The following is an 18,047-nucleotide window of genomic DNA, read 5'->3' as shown; positions in this document are numbered from 1 at the left end:
ATACGTTAATAATATTTAGCACTGATTGTTCTAATATTACAAACAGCGTTTGATAAGTTTCCCAAGAAGTGGCTCAAGTGAACATGTTTGTTTTGTCCCATCTACAACTTGCAGCAGTTCCTCTTATGTTATTTTTTTAAAAAGAGAGATTATTTTGTAGAGCAATATCCGTCGTACATACATTCGTATCTGCGTTTATAGAACCAAATTGCAGCTGGGACACATTATTTTTAATCTCCTTTCTAATGAGTGAAATTTTCTTATTAAGAATTTCATAAAATTTCAGCCGAGTGGGTAGAGCTACTGAGAGGAGTCCCTTGTTGGGTTAGCAATGCTACTTTATTGAACAAATATTTAGGATCTCTCCATTTGCGTTCCAGCTTTTTACATGATAGTTTAAGAGCTCTGGTTTCTTCCGTGAACCAGGGGTACGCCTTTTGGGGGCCTTTTTTAGCTTTCGCGGTGCTATACTATCAATGGCGTTGCGCAGAGCAGTGGTAAAGTTGTTAGTGAGGTTATCGATTTAGCCCACGTAATTTGGGAATGGTGCCATTACAGAAGGCAGTAGGCCAGCAAGAGTCGTAGTTGTGCATTAATGTTGCGGCCGCTGAAGCATTGGTTATTAGTAGCTTGTTGACAATGAGTCATATCTTCAAATTTTATAAGGTAGTGATTGGACATTACTTTAGTGTACGGGGAGTACCATAACTTTGGAGGTGGTGACACCCAGGACAAGGACTAGGTTTATCTTATTACTGTTGCGATGCGTGGCTTAATTTATTATTTGTGTAAGACCACAGCTATCAATTATAGTCTGAAGCGCCCCGCACGGAGGATCTGACGGGTTATTCATATGGATATTAAAATCCCCCATTATAATTATATTATCTGTGTGTGTTAATAGATCAGCGACAAACTTTGAAAATTCACTAATAAAGTCTGAATAGGGCCCAGGGGTGCGATAGATAACAGCCAGATGGAGAGGTAGCAGTGTGACAGACCTCATTGTAAGCACCTCCAATGATTTATATTTATTACTTAGGTACTTGAGTTAGGGTTAAGGTTTTCATTGGATATTAGTGCAACCCCTCCACCCGTTTTACAGGGACGGGCGATATGTGCACTCGTATAGTTAGAGGATATTCCTCGTTAAGCGGAAAAAATTCATCCGGTTTTAGCCAAGTTTCACTGAGACCGATGACGTTAAGATTGTTGTCGCTAATGACCTTATTAACTAATAATGTTTTGGGAGACAATTATCTGATGTTTAAAAAGTCCATATTATAGGTAGTGGGCTGTTCTGAGGCATTTTTGTTAATAGTATCCGTAGTACTAGTATTAATAACGTTACGTCTATTTTGTGCAGTGCACCTTAAATAATTTTGATCACATCTAGGAATTTATGTGACGGGTGCTGCGATAGATTTAACATGTCAAAATTTGGCACCTCAGTAGAATGCATGTCCACCTCTGGCACAGTCACTACAGAAAAAACATGCATGTTATGTAATATTCTACGAGGAATATTCCAGCCTGCTGCTGGTTAGTTGTAGCTTAACTGACTCTTCACCTGGGCTAACAGACACTGCAATTGCCTGTGTCCGAACTTGCTCTAGTGCAGCGTTTCTCAAAGTGTGGGGCGCGCCCCACTGGTGGGGAATAGAGACATGACAGGTGGGGCGCGAGGAACGGGAGGAAATTTCAGTTTGATTTATTTTATTTTTTTATTATTATATTCTTTGATTATTTTTTTTTACTATGCTTTCATTTTCTATACACACTGGAAATCACTTTGTGATTCTGTCTGTGAAATCCGCTATATAGATAAATGTCCATCCATTTTCTACCGCTTATCCCTTTTGGGGTCGCGGGGGGTGCTGGAGCCTATCTCAGCTACAATCGGGCGGAAGGCGGGGTACACCCTGGACAAGTCGCCACCTCATCGCAGGGCCAACACAGATAGACAGACAACATTCACACTCACATTCACACACTAGGGCCAATTTAGTGTTGCCAATCAACCTATCCCCAGGTGCATGTCTTTGGAAGTGGGAGGAAGCCGCAGTACCCGGAGGGAACCCACGCAGTCACGGGGAGAACATGCAAACTCCACACAGAAAGATCCCGAGCGCAGGATCGAACCCAGGACCTTCGTATTGTGAGGCAGACGCACTAACCCCTCTGTCACCGTGCTGCCCTAGATAAATGTAAATTACTTATTTTTCCTGTATGCTTTACATTTCTAGGTAGGAGCGAAAGTTTGACAGACAGCAACAGTAACTAATGGGGGCGGGGCTAAGCGGAAGCTTTGTGAATGGCGAGTCACTGTGCGAGGATTTGCTGTTTTGCAAATACATAAAAAATAGAGCCACTGCTGATGAGCTGTTCAAGATAATGGACAGTTTCCTCAAAGAACACGACCTTAAATGGGAAAACTGTGTGGGCTTTTGCTCTGATGGCGCGCATGGCAAAGTCAAGAAACGGGCTGCAGGCTCTAATAAAGAGGGTTGCGCCAAATGCGCATTGGACACAATGTGTCATTCACTGGGAAACACTCGCGTCAAGGCAGCTCAGCCCCGAATTCAATGAGGTTTTAACAGTGGCAGTGTCAAGCCTGCAACCCCGATTTGAAAAGCTGTGCAGTGCAAAACAGGCTCATTGCAGCCACTAATGCTGGAGTACTGTAAAACTCATGTTCACTTGCCCTGTCCTCCTTTTTTTGGCAAAGATTGCAAAGTGGCACTTTTATTTTCATTTATTATTGAACTTGATGCAAGTTATTTGATTTATTATTGAACTTGATGCAAGTTATAACACTTTTATTTGATTTATTATTGAACTTGATGCAAGTTATAACACTTTTGTTTTATTTATTATTTAACTTGATGCAAGTTATAACACTTTTATTTGATTTATTATTGAACTTGATGCAAGTTATAACACTTTTTTTGATTTATTATTGAACTTGATGCAAGTTATAACACTTTTGTTTTATTTATTGTTGAAATTGATGCAAGTCATAACACTTGTTTTATTTATTATTGAACTTGATGCAAGTTATTTGATTTATTATTGAACTTGATGCAAGTTATAACACTTTTATTTGATTTATTATTGAACTTGATGCAAGTTATAACACTTTTTTTGATTTATTATTGAACTTGATGCAAGTTATAACACTTTTTTTGATTTATTATTGAACTTGATGCAAGTTATAACACTTTTGTTTTATTTATTATTGAATTGATGCAAGTTATTTTATTTGATATTGAACTTGATGCAAGTTATACCACAGCTGCACAGTTATTTTATTTATTATTGAACTTGATTTTATTTTATGTTATTGAGTTTGAAAGTATAAAACTTGATGTTACTTGATGTTCGATAAATTTGAAAATGTTAAGCTTGGCATTAGCGTTCTGTTGGGGCAATGGGGGCAGGTGGGGCTTGAAAACTCCCCCTTGTCCAAAGTGGGGGATGACAAAAAAAGTTTGAGAACCACTGCTCTAGTGTGACTCAAATAGTAATCTATATTTTTAGAAAGAGTGTTGGCGCCTTATACAAACATAAATGCTGTGAAGTCCGGCAGTTATCCAAGATAAGATGTGAAAAATATGAACAGACTTTGTGGTGATATGTCAAAGTTGCGAACTCGGCACAATCATGGACGAATGAAATTGTGCGGCGACTGACTGCGTCTACCTCTACTCAGCTAACGGCTACACCAGTGCCAGGGCCTCCCCGGGCCTCCTGGGCGTATCCAACGGCAACAGCCTGGGCAAGGTGGCTCCAGCCAAGTCTCCGCCCCCGCCTCAGAGCCCCCAGATGGTTAACAACCGCAAGCCGGACCTCCGCGTCATCACCTCTCAGGGCGGGAAGAGCCTGATGCAAATGGTGAGCTGGTTACATTTTGTAAAAGTCAAAACACTTGTTGAAGATGAAACCTCCACCAAGAGTCCTTAGTCCGCATTCTTGACTGTCGCTAGCGCATTTTGTAGCTTGTACTTTCTCCTTTCTTGTTTTGTTTTTACAGGCCACTCCCACTCTACTGTAGTTTTGTCACATTCTACTAACCGTTTAAAATAAGTTGTAACCTTCTCTGTTACCGCCCTTTACAGACAGACGATGAGCTGGAATTGGTAAACGAGGTGAATATTAGCCCACCCTCATCCCCCCGCATGAGTCAGTGGTTTTGGACGACTTCCTGCGTCTTTAGCATGGTCGCACTAGATGACGTTCTCATTTTTCTGGGGATAGTGTTCATTGTGACAGCATGTGGTTCAGACCTCATGAGCGTGGTGTTATGTAGTCTTGTCTCGGAAGTTATACTCTTTCAATAAATGAATTATCTAATTCAGTATGTCCACCATGATGCCCCTTGTTTAAAAAAAAAAAACACACATTTTATTATTTTCTATATATATATATAGCCATATATACACATATGTGTGTGTGCGTGCGCGAGCATATTAATTATATTACAGTAGATCCTCACTGTTTCCAGGGGTTACATTCTGAGACCCCCAATAAATGGCGAAAAAGTGTGAATAATGGAGGCTCCCAGAGCCCTAAAATGTCTGATTTTGATACTCTAAATGTGCCTCTCAGTTATTTAACACATTTTAAATGTAGAGCAACTAAATGCATGCAGAATGTCCAAAGTGTCCTGGGGTGCATTTTATAGCAAATTTTTATTGGCATGTTGTACGAATGATATTGACCAAAACCAGCAAAAAATGGGAAAAATAGACTTTTTAAAGAGTAAAAGCTTTAATGTTAACTAATGCCAAAGAGTATTTAATATATTGTTGTATTAGTCTTTTTACAACTTTAAAAATATATAGATAAATACAAATCAACGCGTTTCATTTTTCAGCACTTGGTTCACATTAGAAAAGGGTTGGACACCTGTTATACAATATGGTACTTAAAAACATCACATCTTGTCTTAGCATCTTCATGCTGGGTAATATTGACTCAATAGACCTGTGAGTCAGCACTTGTTTTGCCTTCTAGCCTCTTTTTATTTAAGTTACTATGAAGGAAAAAAAAGCTGTTTACAATTTAAAGTGGAGAGTGGAACTACGTGAGGAAGTGCGACAAAGCGAAGCTCTACTGTATATTCTATCAAATATGAAAGATGGGTGTATCCTCCTTTTCTAGTTTTGGTGGGGAAACACCGCATGGCATGATCTTTTCTCACTAGCGAACCATTTTCACCCTCCACCACTAAACAATTTGTGTTACATTAAAGGCATGTTTTCAGCAACAAATGTGAGGAAATTGAGCTAAGTGTCATACAGCCCCTAACTGTGTATTTGTGTTCTGTGATGCCTGTGCTTTTAAAAAAAACAAAAACCCTCAGGTCAGACTGACTTGAAATGTTTCACACAGCTCAATGCGCTCTGTAAAACATCCATGGTTGGTGGTTTAGCCAAATCAATATGAAATCTGGTACACAGCTGTGTGTAAATGTGAGGAAGATTGTTTGAAAAACATGGCCGCCAACAAGCAAATATCTTGATTCAGTCATTGACTATTTGTCTACTGTTGATAAAACTGTGTGCAAAACATGCTAGCATACCTGTAATACAAAGTATTTAGAGCACAACCCACCGGGGGCACCATAAATGTCATTTCCATGACATTGTCTGTTTGACTTTGCCTTTAATGTAATAGTTCATATAGAGAAAATGAGACAATTGTTTATTATGAAGAAACCAACATGCACAACCCCTCATTGTCATTTCAAGCATGAGGGAATGTTTGCATATGCAAATATATGAAAGAGTGGCACTTAACGGGTGGCTTCCTCTGTTTTAGAATGCCCAGCGGCTGGCAGCCGGAGCCCAAGTGGCACAAACCCTCAGCACACCTGTGGTGTCGGTGGCCACGCCAAGCCTCATGGCACAGGGGCTGCCCTTCTCTGCCATGCCCACAGCGTACAACACAGGTGATCACGCTAGCTTTTCTATCCTACTGAGGGTCATTCAGGGATCTATCCCAGCTCATGGAAAATTGAATATGTATTTATATTTTTAAAAACAGAGTACCAGCTGACGAGTGCAGACCTTACTGCGCTACACGCCCTGGCGTCTCCTAGCGGCTTGTTGCCCAGCAGCGTGGCGTCTTGGCAACCGCAGCAGACCATCTCCCAGCAACAGCAGCAAACACAACAGCAGCAACAACTTAGTCTTGCATCGCTCAGCAACTTGGTGTAAGTCCTCTTTGTCTTCTTTTACACCTTGGATGGATCCTATTCATACTTTACATTTATATATTTATACATTTCACCTTTTTCCCGACAATCACCAGCATCTCACCATTTCACACTAGAAGGTTGGACCTGGTAGGGTATTTTTGTAACCCTGGTGATGACACACACACATCAGACAGGATTTGGGTCACGACACCCCACTTTTGTTAGCGCCTTCTCCTTGAAGTGTGTATTCTTTCCTCTTGTCCACAGCATGTGGGGTGTGGACAAACAGAGCAGCGAGCTGTCTAGCCAGGTGTCCAGTCTGGCTGCCAATCTGAGGTGTGTCTGTGTGTGTCACATGTCGCCCTCTTGTGTCTGCTGGGGCACATCACACCTTAAAATCACAGGCATTAAACACACACTCACTGGACACCTTATAGGTACACCAGCATTATCTAATATGCCTATTGTATTAGAAATTTGGATTTTCCTGATAGCAGTCGCCCATGTAGTCAATTGCATTTTTTTGTTTATAATTTGGATTGTTTTTTCCGACACTGAATGTCTCGAATAGCTGGCACCCTGGCTGGGAATTGAACCCGTGCCCATCTGCATGAAAGGCAGCAGTGTGTACTATTAGGCATGTTACATTTATATCAATATTTACTAATGTTTACTTTCTTCTTCCTAAGAAAGGTAACAAACATAATGGAGTTACACCTATTGCAAAACATTGATGGATTATGATTGGGGATTTAACGCTTAAAATTAGGTACACAAAATGTTAACTTCATTATTGATACAAACAAAATTGCACAGTTGAGGATCTAAATGTTAGATTAAATGTAACATGTACATTTTCGTTTTATGAAAACAGAGCAGTCAAAGTATGCATATACAATGTACACAATAATTTACACAACTATGCCAAAACATAATGGATTCATTATTCATACTGTATATACACTGTAAACAATGTTCACTTCATTGACTAATAATTTCTCTTAATTATCGTCAACCTATTTTTCCCTGCTGAAAATACAACAATAACAAATGCATGTATTCTAAGACGATAACTAAATTAACTGACAGATTACTCAAAGAATAAAAACGAGACAAAAATGTTGTCAAAAATGAAATCCAATCATGTTTAATTTTGTTTTGTAGTGGCAAAGTTGGTAGAGTGGCTGTGCCAGCAATCGGAGGGTTGCTGGTTACTGGGGTTCAATCCCCACCTTCTACCATCCTAGTCACGTCCGTTGTGTCCTTGGGCAAGACACTTCACCCTTGCTCCTGATGGCTGCTGGTTAGCGCCTTGCATGGCAGCTCCCGCCATCAGTGTGTGAATGTGTGTGTGAATGTGGAAATACTGTCAAAGCGCTTTGAGTACCTTGAAGGTAGAAAAGCGCTATACAAGTATAACCCATTTATCATTTAGATGGGAGGGGCAAGTTCGGAATATATCCAATCACAGTTCTTAAACAGTGTACATATGGAAGAATGGCCGGGAGTTAGTAACAAAGGAGAGCCAATCAGATGATTTTTCTTGTGAGATGAAGAAGTTGAATTTCTCACCACCAAAATAAACCTGTATGGATTTAACATGTTCCACATTGTAGTATGTGTGTGCGCCTCCTGGCCAGCCTGAGGGACAAGCGGTAGAAGATGGACAGATGGATGACATTTGCAACGCCACATGTGTGTATTTGCTGCTTCTGGTTCCCCTGCCCTCATAAACAAGTTATGATGAGGGAATGCATTGTAACTCCGTTTCACGACAGATACATACCTGCTTTGTCAGAGATGTAGCATAAAAAATATAAAGTGCCCGAAAGACATTTATTGGCATTTACCCGTCGAGCAAGAAATGACCATAAGATCATGCTACTTTTGTGTTAAACAATTGCATTGCAGCCTGTCTAAATAAAAGTGCTTTCCTTAGGCCTTACCTTTTATACTTTATATTTTAGTTTACTACATTTACTGTAACTTTAGCTGACTAAAATATGATATAATTTCATTGACTAAAACTAAGTCAAGTTAAATGACTCAAATTTGACTAAAACAAATGTAGTGAAAAGACTAACTTCAACTAAATTAAAAACTGCTGTCAAAATTAACACTGGTACACAAAATATATTACATGCACTTTCACTGGTTTATACTGTCATAAGTAACTGTAGCATTAGGGTGGGATGTGTGGTTGTCTACAACCATGCATCTTTGTTGTTTTTGGGTCATGTTAGATTGTGCACGTGTACCTAATGTTGTAGGTAATGAATGAGGTATTTAAAGCTCAGGATTTGAAGAGAAAGCCGTACACAAACAAGCACACACAGTGTCTCTGTGGGCGTTGTGTGTCTGTAAAGTTGTTGGTGTGTTACTTGTTGTTAGTGTTTGTTTTGTCAGGAAGACATGGATGTGTGATGTCTTTTTGTGGTGTGATGGTGTCTGTACAGCAGACAGGAAGAGTTGTTTGCGCTGCTCAGACATGATTGACATTATTGTCGTCAATAATGTCCACGCAGGCCTCCAACCTTTTCTTTTCTCCCCACAGTCTCAGCTCGCCGTCCAACCTGCTCTTGGGTAGAGATGAGTGGTTGGGCCGGTACTGTATCCCATTTCCTTTTTCCTGTGTGCGTGCTTTTGGCTGAACCCACCCCCTCCTGAGCATGTGTGCAGTCCCTGACATGGTTTTCATGCTTAGGTCAGGCCACTCATGGTGATCATTTCACGCTTCCAGGCCCCAACAGTGCTTGTAGGTTATGGAAGTGAATGGCAAAGACTTGACTCCTTTCATTAGACGCTCCCGAAGGAGTTTGAGCAAACTAATGAGCATAAACGCAACCATAACATGTTTTGATTGGGACTTTCCCTAAGCCAGGGGTGTCGAACTCATTTTAGCTGAGGGGCCGCGTGGAGGAAAATCTATTCCCACGTGGGCCCGACGGGTAAAATCATGGCATAATAACTTAAAAATACAACTACGACAACTTCAGATTGTTTTCTTTGTTTTACTTCAGCAAAACACATTTGGAAAATGTACATATCACAAATAACTATAGTAAAATTCTGAAGAAAAAATTGGTGCAGTTTCAAAAACAAAATGAACTTAATCTCAGGGTATCTACAAAGCAATAAAACTTTATAAGTCACAGCCCAACTAAGATTGAACAAAAAACAAAGTAAAGCATAAATAAAAACTCTTCTACCTTCTATCAACTACCTGATTTGTCATTTCCACATATTAATCCTGTGCTAACTCTACAAACTGTGGTAGAAACTATTCAAGTGGGTTGAGTTACTCCCTGCCTTGTAGGCATCACTTTGTAGCCATAGAAGAATAAAAGCTGTGCAATGTTTGAACAATTTTAACAAACCAAAACTACAAACTTAAAAGACTGACAGTATTGCAGTAAATCACACACTTTCCACTTTCTTTAAATTGGCACATAAGACAATAATTTCCACAGAACTATATCAATGTGCAGTGTCTCATGCAGCATTTTAAGTGGGGTTACCAATTGTTTATTTTACTCCTGTTTGTTGGGTGTACCTCTAGCTTGGTATACTTGCTCGCCCCGGTATAAACGATTTGCTTCCCTAACAGAATTGCTATTGCGACATCCAGTGGACACATTTAGAACAGCAGTTTCTTTCATTTAAAAATGAAACTCAATTTTACACTTTGCAAACTCATCTTGCGGGCCGGATTGAACCTATTCGCAGGGCCGCACGTTTGACATCCGTGCCCTAAGCCATTGCAAGTACTAAATGCTACAGGGTTATCTGGGGGCATAGTGTAGGGCCGCACGATTTTGAGAAAAAACCTAAATGCCATTGCTCTCGCCAAAATTACGATTTGCGATATTTACATTTTTTACATAAAATGCATAAAAGTGCGCTAACAAGTGAAGGAAGACATGTTACTTTTAGACTGTCAATCAACATATTCTAATCTCGAGGTGCCACACATTAAAACAATATGCAATATTCACTTCAAAAAACATTTGGCTTTATGCAGACAGAATAAGAGCTTTTGTCTACATCATGCTCTTTAACTGAATAAATAATTGATAAAAACTACACATGGATTATAATGCAATGTAATCATAATAGTGCAAGTAATTAAAAGGATATTAACTTATTTGTCATTAGTGTAGAATTGTTTACCATTGTGCTGTAACTGGAAGGTAAATACCTTTTATACTAAATAAATAAACAAAAAATAAAATGGACTCATTTCTGTAGGGAAACATTTTACCGAAATAGATATTGAACATCTTAAAGTGCATTTTTTTCCCAATTGGAAAAATTAGGTTGGACAATGTTTTTTTTGTTTACCGCTATCACGTGATAACGTTTTTTCCGCTCGTGTTGATGGGCTCAAATTGTCTATCCAATTTAAAGCAGAAATATTCCAACAACGGGATATTTGCCTTTTTAATCTTATTTTTTTCCTTCTAATGTGTGTTACTTCTCACAAAGCTCTCTGTACTGCGAGTGTTGGCGGCGGCGCCTCGCTCCAGTCTTCGCCAAGACAAAGATTGTTAGCCTGAAAAGACGGGTCACTTTGTTCAATTAATTCTACTGTTAAATAAACGTGCTTCAGTGCTGCGCGCAATTCTGGTTGGAGAACATGGCTGTCACTCAAATGCCGGTGACGACGGAGGAAAAAACAAAACCTCAGCCTCTTGCGGTTATTTACCGCACTAATTAAAATTCAAATACATTTCTATGAATCGTGAAGCCCTAGCATAGCGCCACCTATTGTAGTGGACATAATTCTAAGTACAGTAGAACGTTGAGTTCAAACCCCGGACTATTAAAATGGGACCCATTACCTCCCTGCCTGGCACTCAGCATCAAGGGTTGGAATTGGGGGTTAAATCACCTACAATGATTCCCGGGCACGGCCACCGGCTCATTGCTCCCCTCAAGGGTGATGGGTCAAATGCAGAGAATAATTTCGCCACACCTCGTGTGTGTGACAATCATTGGTACTTTAAATTTAATTTTCGTAGGTGTATCCCATTCCCATTTTGAAATAGCAAAAAAAAAAAAAGTATCAGCTTATATCGGTTTGCTTGTAAAATGTTTAATACAAGCAGTCTTGTAGCGTGTTCACTTGTGCAAAACTTTCCCTTCAAAGTTGGTCTTTTTGTGTAATTTAGTGAAGTGGTTTACAAAAAGTAAACATGGTAGGCTATAGGCTACCAGGAGCTAGCAGCTACACAACAGCTCAGCGCGCAATCGCACACAAGCTTGACATACATAGTAAGTGTCGTATTTTGAACAATATTGCATTCTAAAATAAGTATCAAATAATTCTAGTTGTCCTGCGATGAAGTGGCGACTTGTCCAGGGTGTACCCCGCCTTCCGCCCGATTGTAGCTGAGATAGGCTACAGCGCCCCCCGCGACCTCTAAGGGAATAAGCGGTAGGAAATGGATGGATGGATAATTCTAGTTGTATATTATACTTACAGAAGAGTATTAGAAAGTATCCAGTAACAATTGCGTCCACATCATTCATCTTACTGTGTCATGAGTTATTTTGGCCACTAGGTGCCACCAAAAGACCAATTCTCACTTCAACTTAAAGACGGCATAAGTCTATTATAGACCGTTAATAATAAATAGCTTAATGCTTTTCATACCCACCATTGTTCTCTCTTTGACTAATTTCACTTGTTCAAGTCTTTCTAACATCCCACACTACGAAATAATACAAGTTTGTATGATTCCTGCTGATATTGTATCAGATCAAAACTCAAGGCTCCAATATTGGTATTGTATTGGAAGTAAAAAAAAAATAGTACTGGGACAATGTTAGTCTTTGGGTTTGTATTGTCTTTGCATATGATGTAAATAAATGGAAATAATCTGTTTCTGGGTCAAACTATCATCATCATAACTAGCCTTTAAATGAATGTATATTGAACACTAGTAGATTTACTGGTGAGTCATGTGGAAGCATTGGATAAACTCTGCTTCTTCTTACTCCCTTTCAGACATGTTGGATTATGAATTGTACACGAGATATATATTTAAATGTAAACTTATGTTTAAAATTTAAATAAATGTCGCTGCCGTATGAATTTAGAAATAAGTTAACTACAGTTTATTGTAAAATGTAAATACAACAAAAGAGTGTAAAAAGAAGTTAACCGCAATATACTTTTTTATTATTTGGAAGAAGTGTCAAAGAATGTCAAGAAACAGCAAAACACAGATTAGATCATTCTTTGACCTAAACTTTGGGCAACATTTTGACTTTAAAGGCGTATTTGTCCTGAAAACTGCAATTTTTAAGGACAAAAGAGGTTCTGTTACCATATTTCATGTTTTGATGTTCTGGCAGGAGTTTGATGTCTTTTCTGTGTTACGGTCTAGAATCAAAATACAAAAAAATTGTAGCTTTCACTTCCAGAACCTTCCTGTTTGTTTGCTCTGTTGTCAGCATCAGGGTCCTTGATGCTGCTCAGGCTCAAAAATGGCTTCTCCGTGTTGATGCCATGTCTTTTTTCTGCTAGTGAACATTTGTCTATGTTCCCCAGGCCTGTGACACACATACCTCAGGGCGCCATGTTGACGGTAAACACCAGCTCCGGCGTGTGCATTAAGTCTGAGCCAGTATCGCCTGGTCGTGACCGCAGCACTCCTTGCCCTCCTCCGGCGCCGCCACCTTCCACCACTGTCACACTGACCGCACCGCCGCAGTACCCAGGTTCCCTGCTGTGCCTGGAGCCCCCGACCGGGCGCTCACCAGCAGACAGCGTGAGCAGCAATGCCAGCTCCTTCGAAGGCAGCGATCGCGAAGACACGGGCGGCGGCGCTAACATCGTAACCGCCACCGCTACAGGAAACGTTGGGCCGGGCCGCTCTGACTTCAGCCCCTCGCCGGAGCTGCAGAGGGCACCCAACGAAGTGGAGCAAGAGGGCGGCAACATCAAGCGTACGAGATTAGATGCCTGGGTGACATAAGCCAGGAGACGCTCCTCACAACCAGAAGGTTTGAATGACACTTCAACACAATACACATTACAACACAACATTCTTACTAGTAACACAACATCGTACGTTTGAGACACAATCACACGCTTCTTTCTGCTGACTCACTTGTTTGTGGCGTAGAGACAAGTGAGCGAGGAAGAGGCACCACTTCCTGCTTTTCCCCAAACAGGAAGTATTGATAACTGCCACATTAACTACTAATCAGTGGAGTGCCAAGCGCCCCCCCCTCCGTCCTTCCGGGGACCCCAAATGTCTCGCTCACGGTGCACGGACACTGACCACCTGTCACTCGCGTCCACTTTTTGTCTCTTCAGCTTTTAACGGCCATGTTGTGTTCCAGGTGTGTCGTTACCAACTAGCTTTGATGTCCTCTCTAGCGCACCAACAAGCTCGGTTTCTTTTCTCCTCGCCACGCTTTTCAAAAAGTGAAGTGAAAACGGACGCTTTTCTATATTTCTACGTCTTCAAAGCTTTTTGGCTTGACGCGTGTGTCTGTACATACAGTATATTTGCATAGACTTTGCTAGCTAGCCCTAAAAAAAAAAAAACAAGCAATGTGTCGACTCAGTGGATCTGCTTATCATAATTATTCTAAACGAGCGTGACTTGGATGTGTGTCACTAGATGGCCATGGCGTGTTGGTGAATCTATTTAGGCCTGCTTGGTTGTGTTGTGGTCATTGTTTTGCTACACACTTTGAGAACACGCACACAGCACACAATCACTTGGCACATGTTCATATCTTACACACATTTAGCGCTTTTTCTACTTCAAGACATGAACTGTCTTCTTTGATGTCATTTAATATGAATTTGTTCAATCATTTCAGCTGTGTGTGTGTGTGTGTACACGTTCTATAGGAAATAGATGCCTACTATCCCCAACCACACGGTCACTAGACTGTTAGTAAGCCCCACCCCCTTGATTGTCACACACAGAGCTAAATGTGACAAGTAACATTTTTGAAAAGACATTTTTAGCAGCTATCCTAAACAAACGTAAGCGCAGACTGTTATTGCATTATGACACAATCCACCTTTTAAAACTCTTTTGCTTTTTTCAAACTAGCGCTCGCTCTGCGCCATGCCAGAATCTCCGTGAAAAAAGAGAAAAGGGTGGGACGGAGAATGCCAAGTTCATGCCAACAATACGACGCTATGGTCACGTAGCCTTTAAAGTCAACGTTGAACAATCGCTGTTCAAATTTGACAGAATTAATACTTGGACTAATGCAAAAACATCCATTGCAAATTTGTATTTAAATTTTTTCTCACAAAGAAATTAATGTACGGTATCTAATAATCTTTGTTGACATCTTTTTTCCAATGAAAAAAAGAAGGTAAGTTTGGAGCTACATACTTAGCTGGTGAATATTATAATAGTGAATATTTCCATACCAAACATTTTGTGGCACTTAAAGCATGAATCTCAACTTTTTCTTTAAAAATACATTTGATTAATAATATTTTTGTTTACAAATAAAAGTTTGTGGCTGTAAATAACATACCTTTCTATGGGAGAGAGTTGAAAGTGGGGTTACCAACTCCCTGGAAAAAAAACCCAGCACAAACTTGTTGTCTGGCTGATTAACTTTCTGTTCTTTTTTCTGAAAGGATGTTTAAACTATTTGACTCTATCCTGAATTCAATTAAATGAAAGTTTTGGAGTATTACATCACATGGTCAAAACTAATTGTTCAATAATATTTTTTTCCTAATATCTTAAATAAATATAAAACTTTACTGCAAACAGAATAAAACTATCCATTCAATGGTGTATATTTAACAACTTCTATAACACCAAGAGAGTAGAATTGTTAAAAAATTACAGTAACTAGAATTAGTTACTAGTTATTGTCAGTGATCTATTTGTAGCTTCTCTGTCAGACAAAATTGAGCTCCAAACTAACCTCTTGGCTTTTTTTTTCCAAAATAAAATTTCACTACGGTTAAAAAATAACGAAGTTACATTTGGTGTCTGAAGACCAGAAGCGAGGTTAACTCTTGCTAATGAGCTCGCTGCTGTCCAGGCAAATATTGAATAATGATGCCATAAAAGTGTAATGCATTGAGTTTGATGGGTGAGCGATCAGAAATGTTAGCCTCAATGAAACAATTGAAACTATTTTTGATTGTCGCGTGTAGGGATGCAACAATTACCTGTTTTTACTATTAACCGTCATTAAAAAGATAATGGTTATTTAACTGCAAAGACTCCACTGCACTGAGTGTTTCAGCCCTCACTCGCTATATAAACAAACGTTATGCTGGTACGGTATTTTCGGCACAACCTGCACGAAACGAAAACAAAGTTGCCAGCCAACTATGGAGAGACACGCTAGTATGCTACATTAGCTTCAAAATGGCAACAGGACATGAAAATGAGCAGGGAGTCATTGATGACGATTGCTCAGCCATTTTCAAAACTTGGGTCTAATATGTACAACAGTGTGCAGCTTTACACACCAAAGGAAAGGTAAGCTGTAATAACTGAGTTCAGTTATGTTATTAGCAAGTGACTTCGTGAAGAATTGAGTTAACTATAAAGGTGTCACTTACAATCAGGAGCTTAGCATTAAACTAGTGCTTCTCATTTATTTTCTGTTACACCCCCACCCCACTTTCTATTGCGACAATAAATAGTATATTTTGTCTATAAAATTGTTATAAGTACACCTCTGCATAACATTGTATCCTTAAGATTAAAGAATACATAGATATTGATCGACTGACAACATTTTTGTCAGAAAAGATTTAAAGTGCACCAATTGGCCTGAAATTTAAAATATATACAGTCGTGGTCAAAGGTTTAATACACTTGTAAAGAACATAATGTCATGGCTGTCTTGAGTTTCCAATAATTTCTACAACACTTATTTATTTGTGATAGAGTGATTGGAGCACATACTTGTTTGTCATAAAAAACATTCATGAAGTTTGGTTCTTTTATGAATTTATTATGGGTCTACTGAAAATGTGACCACATCTGCTGGGTCAAAAGTATACATACAGCAACATCCATTATCATTTTTGGTGATGTAGAAAAGTTACAATCAAATGAAATTAGCTTCATGGCATGGCCTCTTAACTGCATGCGAGTGATTATGATTGACGACACCTGTTGACTTCTCTGAGCCCATTTAAATAGGGCTCATGTGATGCAGTCATTAGACCCGGTTACAAATGTGACAATGGGAAAGTCAAATGAACTCAGCACAGATCTGAAAAAACGAATCGTTGACTTGACCAAGTCAGGAAAGTCACTTGGAGCCATTTCAAAGCAGCTTAAGGTCCCAAGAGCAACTGTGCAGACAAATGTTCGTAAGTATAAAGTGCATGGCACAGTTTTGTCACTGCCACGATCAGGAAGAAAACGCAAGCTATCACCTGCTGCTGAGAGAAAATTGGTCAGGATGATCAAGAGTCAACCGAGAACCACCAAAAAGCAGGTCTGCAATGAATTGGAAGCTGCTGGAACACAGGTGTCAGTGTCCACAGTCAAGGAAGCCCTTGCTCCAGAAGCGACACCTTAAGGCTCGTCTAAAGTTTGCTGCTGATCACATGTACAAAAATAAGACCTTCTGGAGGAAAGTTCTGTGGTCAGATAAAACAAAAATTGAACTGTTGGCCACAATACCCAGCAATATGTTTGGAGGAGAAAAGGTGAGGCCTTTAATCCCAGGAACACCACCCTACCGTCAAGCATGGTGGTGGTAGTATTATGCTCTGGGCCTGTTTTGCTGCCATTGGAACTGCTGCTTTACAGAGAGTAAATGGGACAATGAAAAAGGATTACCTCCAAATTCTTCAGGACAACCTAAAATCATCAGCCCGGAGGTTGGGTGTTCCAACAGGACAATGACCCCAAACACACATCAAAAGTGGTAAAGGAATGGCTGAATCAGGCTAGAATGAAGGTTTTAGAATGGCCTTCCCAAAGTCCTGACTTAAACCCCATTGAGAGCATGTGGACAATGCTGAAGAAACAAGTCCATGTCAGAAAACCAACAAATTTAGCTGAACTGCACCAATTTTGTCAAGAGGTGTAGTCAAAAACTCAACCAGAAGCTTGCCAGAAGCTTGTGGATGGCTACCAAAAGCACCTTATTGCAGTGAAACTTGCCATATTACCATTGCTGTATGTATACTTTTGACCCAGCACATTTGGTCACATTTTCAGTACACCCATAATAAATTCATAAAAGAACCAAACTTCATCAATGTTTTATGTGACAAACAAGTATGTGCTTCAATCACTCTATCACAATAAAAAAGAGCAGTAGAAATTATTGGAAACTCAAGACAGCCATGACATTATGTTCTTTACAAGTGTATGTAAACTTTTGACCACGACTGTATATCCTTATTTAAACTACACATTTTTGACTTGAACCATTTGATACTGAGAAATAAAATGAAATATAAATAAATGCAAACTGATCAGCCACATGAACTCAGGAGCAAAATATTTCAACATTTTAAACTACAAAAAGATTAATAAAACAATTTGTGGTGATTTTTCTAAAAATCAAAATGAGGAAATCGGGATTAATGGCTACAATGAGCACATTTTCAATGCACCGCTGTTTGAAGTATGATACTGCATTATACTGAAAAAGCATGTTCACATTTTTTTCTTATATCACAATCACAATCAGCTTTAACACAAGGAATTTTACTTTTTAGACTCTTTTGTTCAATGCAGTTTCAATGGTTGCAGTTTCAATGGTTGCTGCTTGTAAAAGCTAACAAAAACTACACTTTAATCTCCCCTCACTGAATGTTGTTTGCCAAATATGTAAACAGTCCTTTGAGTTACATTTGAAAATAATA

The 18,047-nt window shown here is 39.5% G+C and overlaps 1 protein-coding gene across 7 annotated transcripts in view; it reads left to right on the top strand.

Moving 5' to 3' along the window:
• Positions 1-16,073, top strand: part of LOC133650405 (myocyte-specific enhancer factor 2D homolog) — a 28,251-nt gene extending 12,178 nt beyond the window's left edge. For 2 of the 7 annotated variants that reach the window (XM_062047608.1, XM_062047607.1), the window contains exons 7-13: positions 3,713-3,894; positions 4,119-4,148; positions 5,824-5,953; positions 6,049-6,217; positions 6,470-6,538; positions 8,757-8,807; positions 12,759-16,073. In XM_062047608.1, coding sequence (XP_061903592.1) covers positions 3,713-3,894; positions 4,119-4,148; positions 5,824-5,953; positions 6,049-6,217; positions 6,470-6,538; positions 8,757-8,807; positions 12,759-13,185 — 1,058 coding nt within the window. In that variant the 3' untranslated portion in view covers positions 13,186-16,073. The remainder of the gene's footprint in view (positions 1-3,712; positions 3,895-4,118; positions 4,149-5,823; positions 5,954-6,048; positions 6,218-6,469; positions 6,539-8,756; positions 8,808-12,758) is intronic. The other 5 variants (XM_062047613.1, XM_062047612.1, XM_062047610.1 and 2 more) reach the window with 4 other exon arrangements.
• The last annotated feature ends 1,974 nt before the right edge of the window (positions 16,074-18,047 follow it).

This window comes from Entelurus aequoreus, linkage group LG05, assembly GCF_033978785.1.
Source record: "Entelurus aequoreus isolate RoL-2023_Sb linkage group LG05, RoL_Eaeq_v1.1, whole genome shotgun sequence".
NCBI classification, from domain to species: Eukaryota; Metazoa; Chordata; class Actinopteri; order Syngnathiformes; family Syngnathidae; genus Entelurus; species Entelurus aequoreus.
Note: the sequence above shows the minus strand (reverse complement) of the source record. Positions and strands in the feature narration are given on the sequence as shown.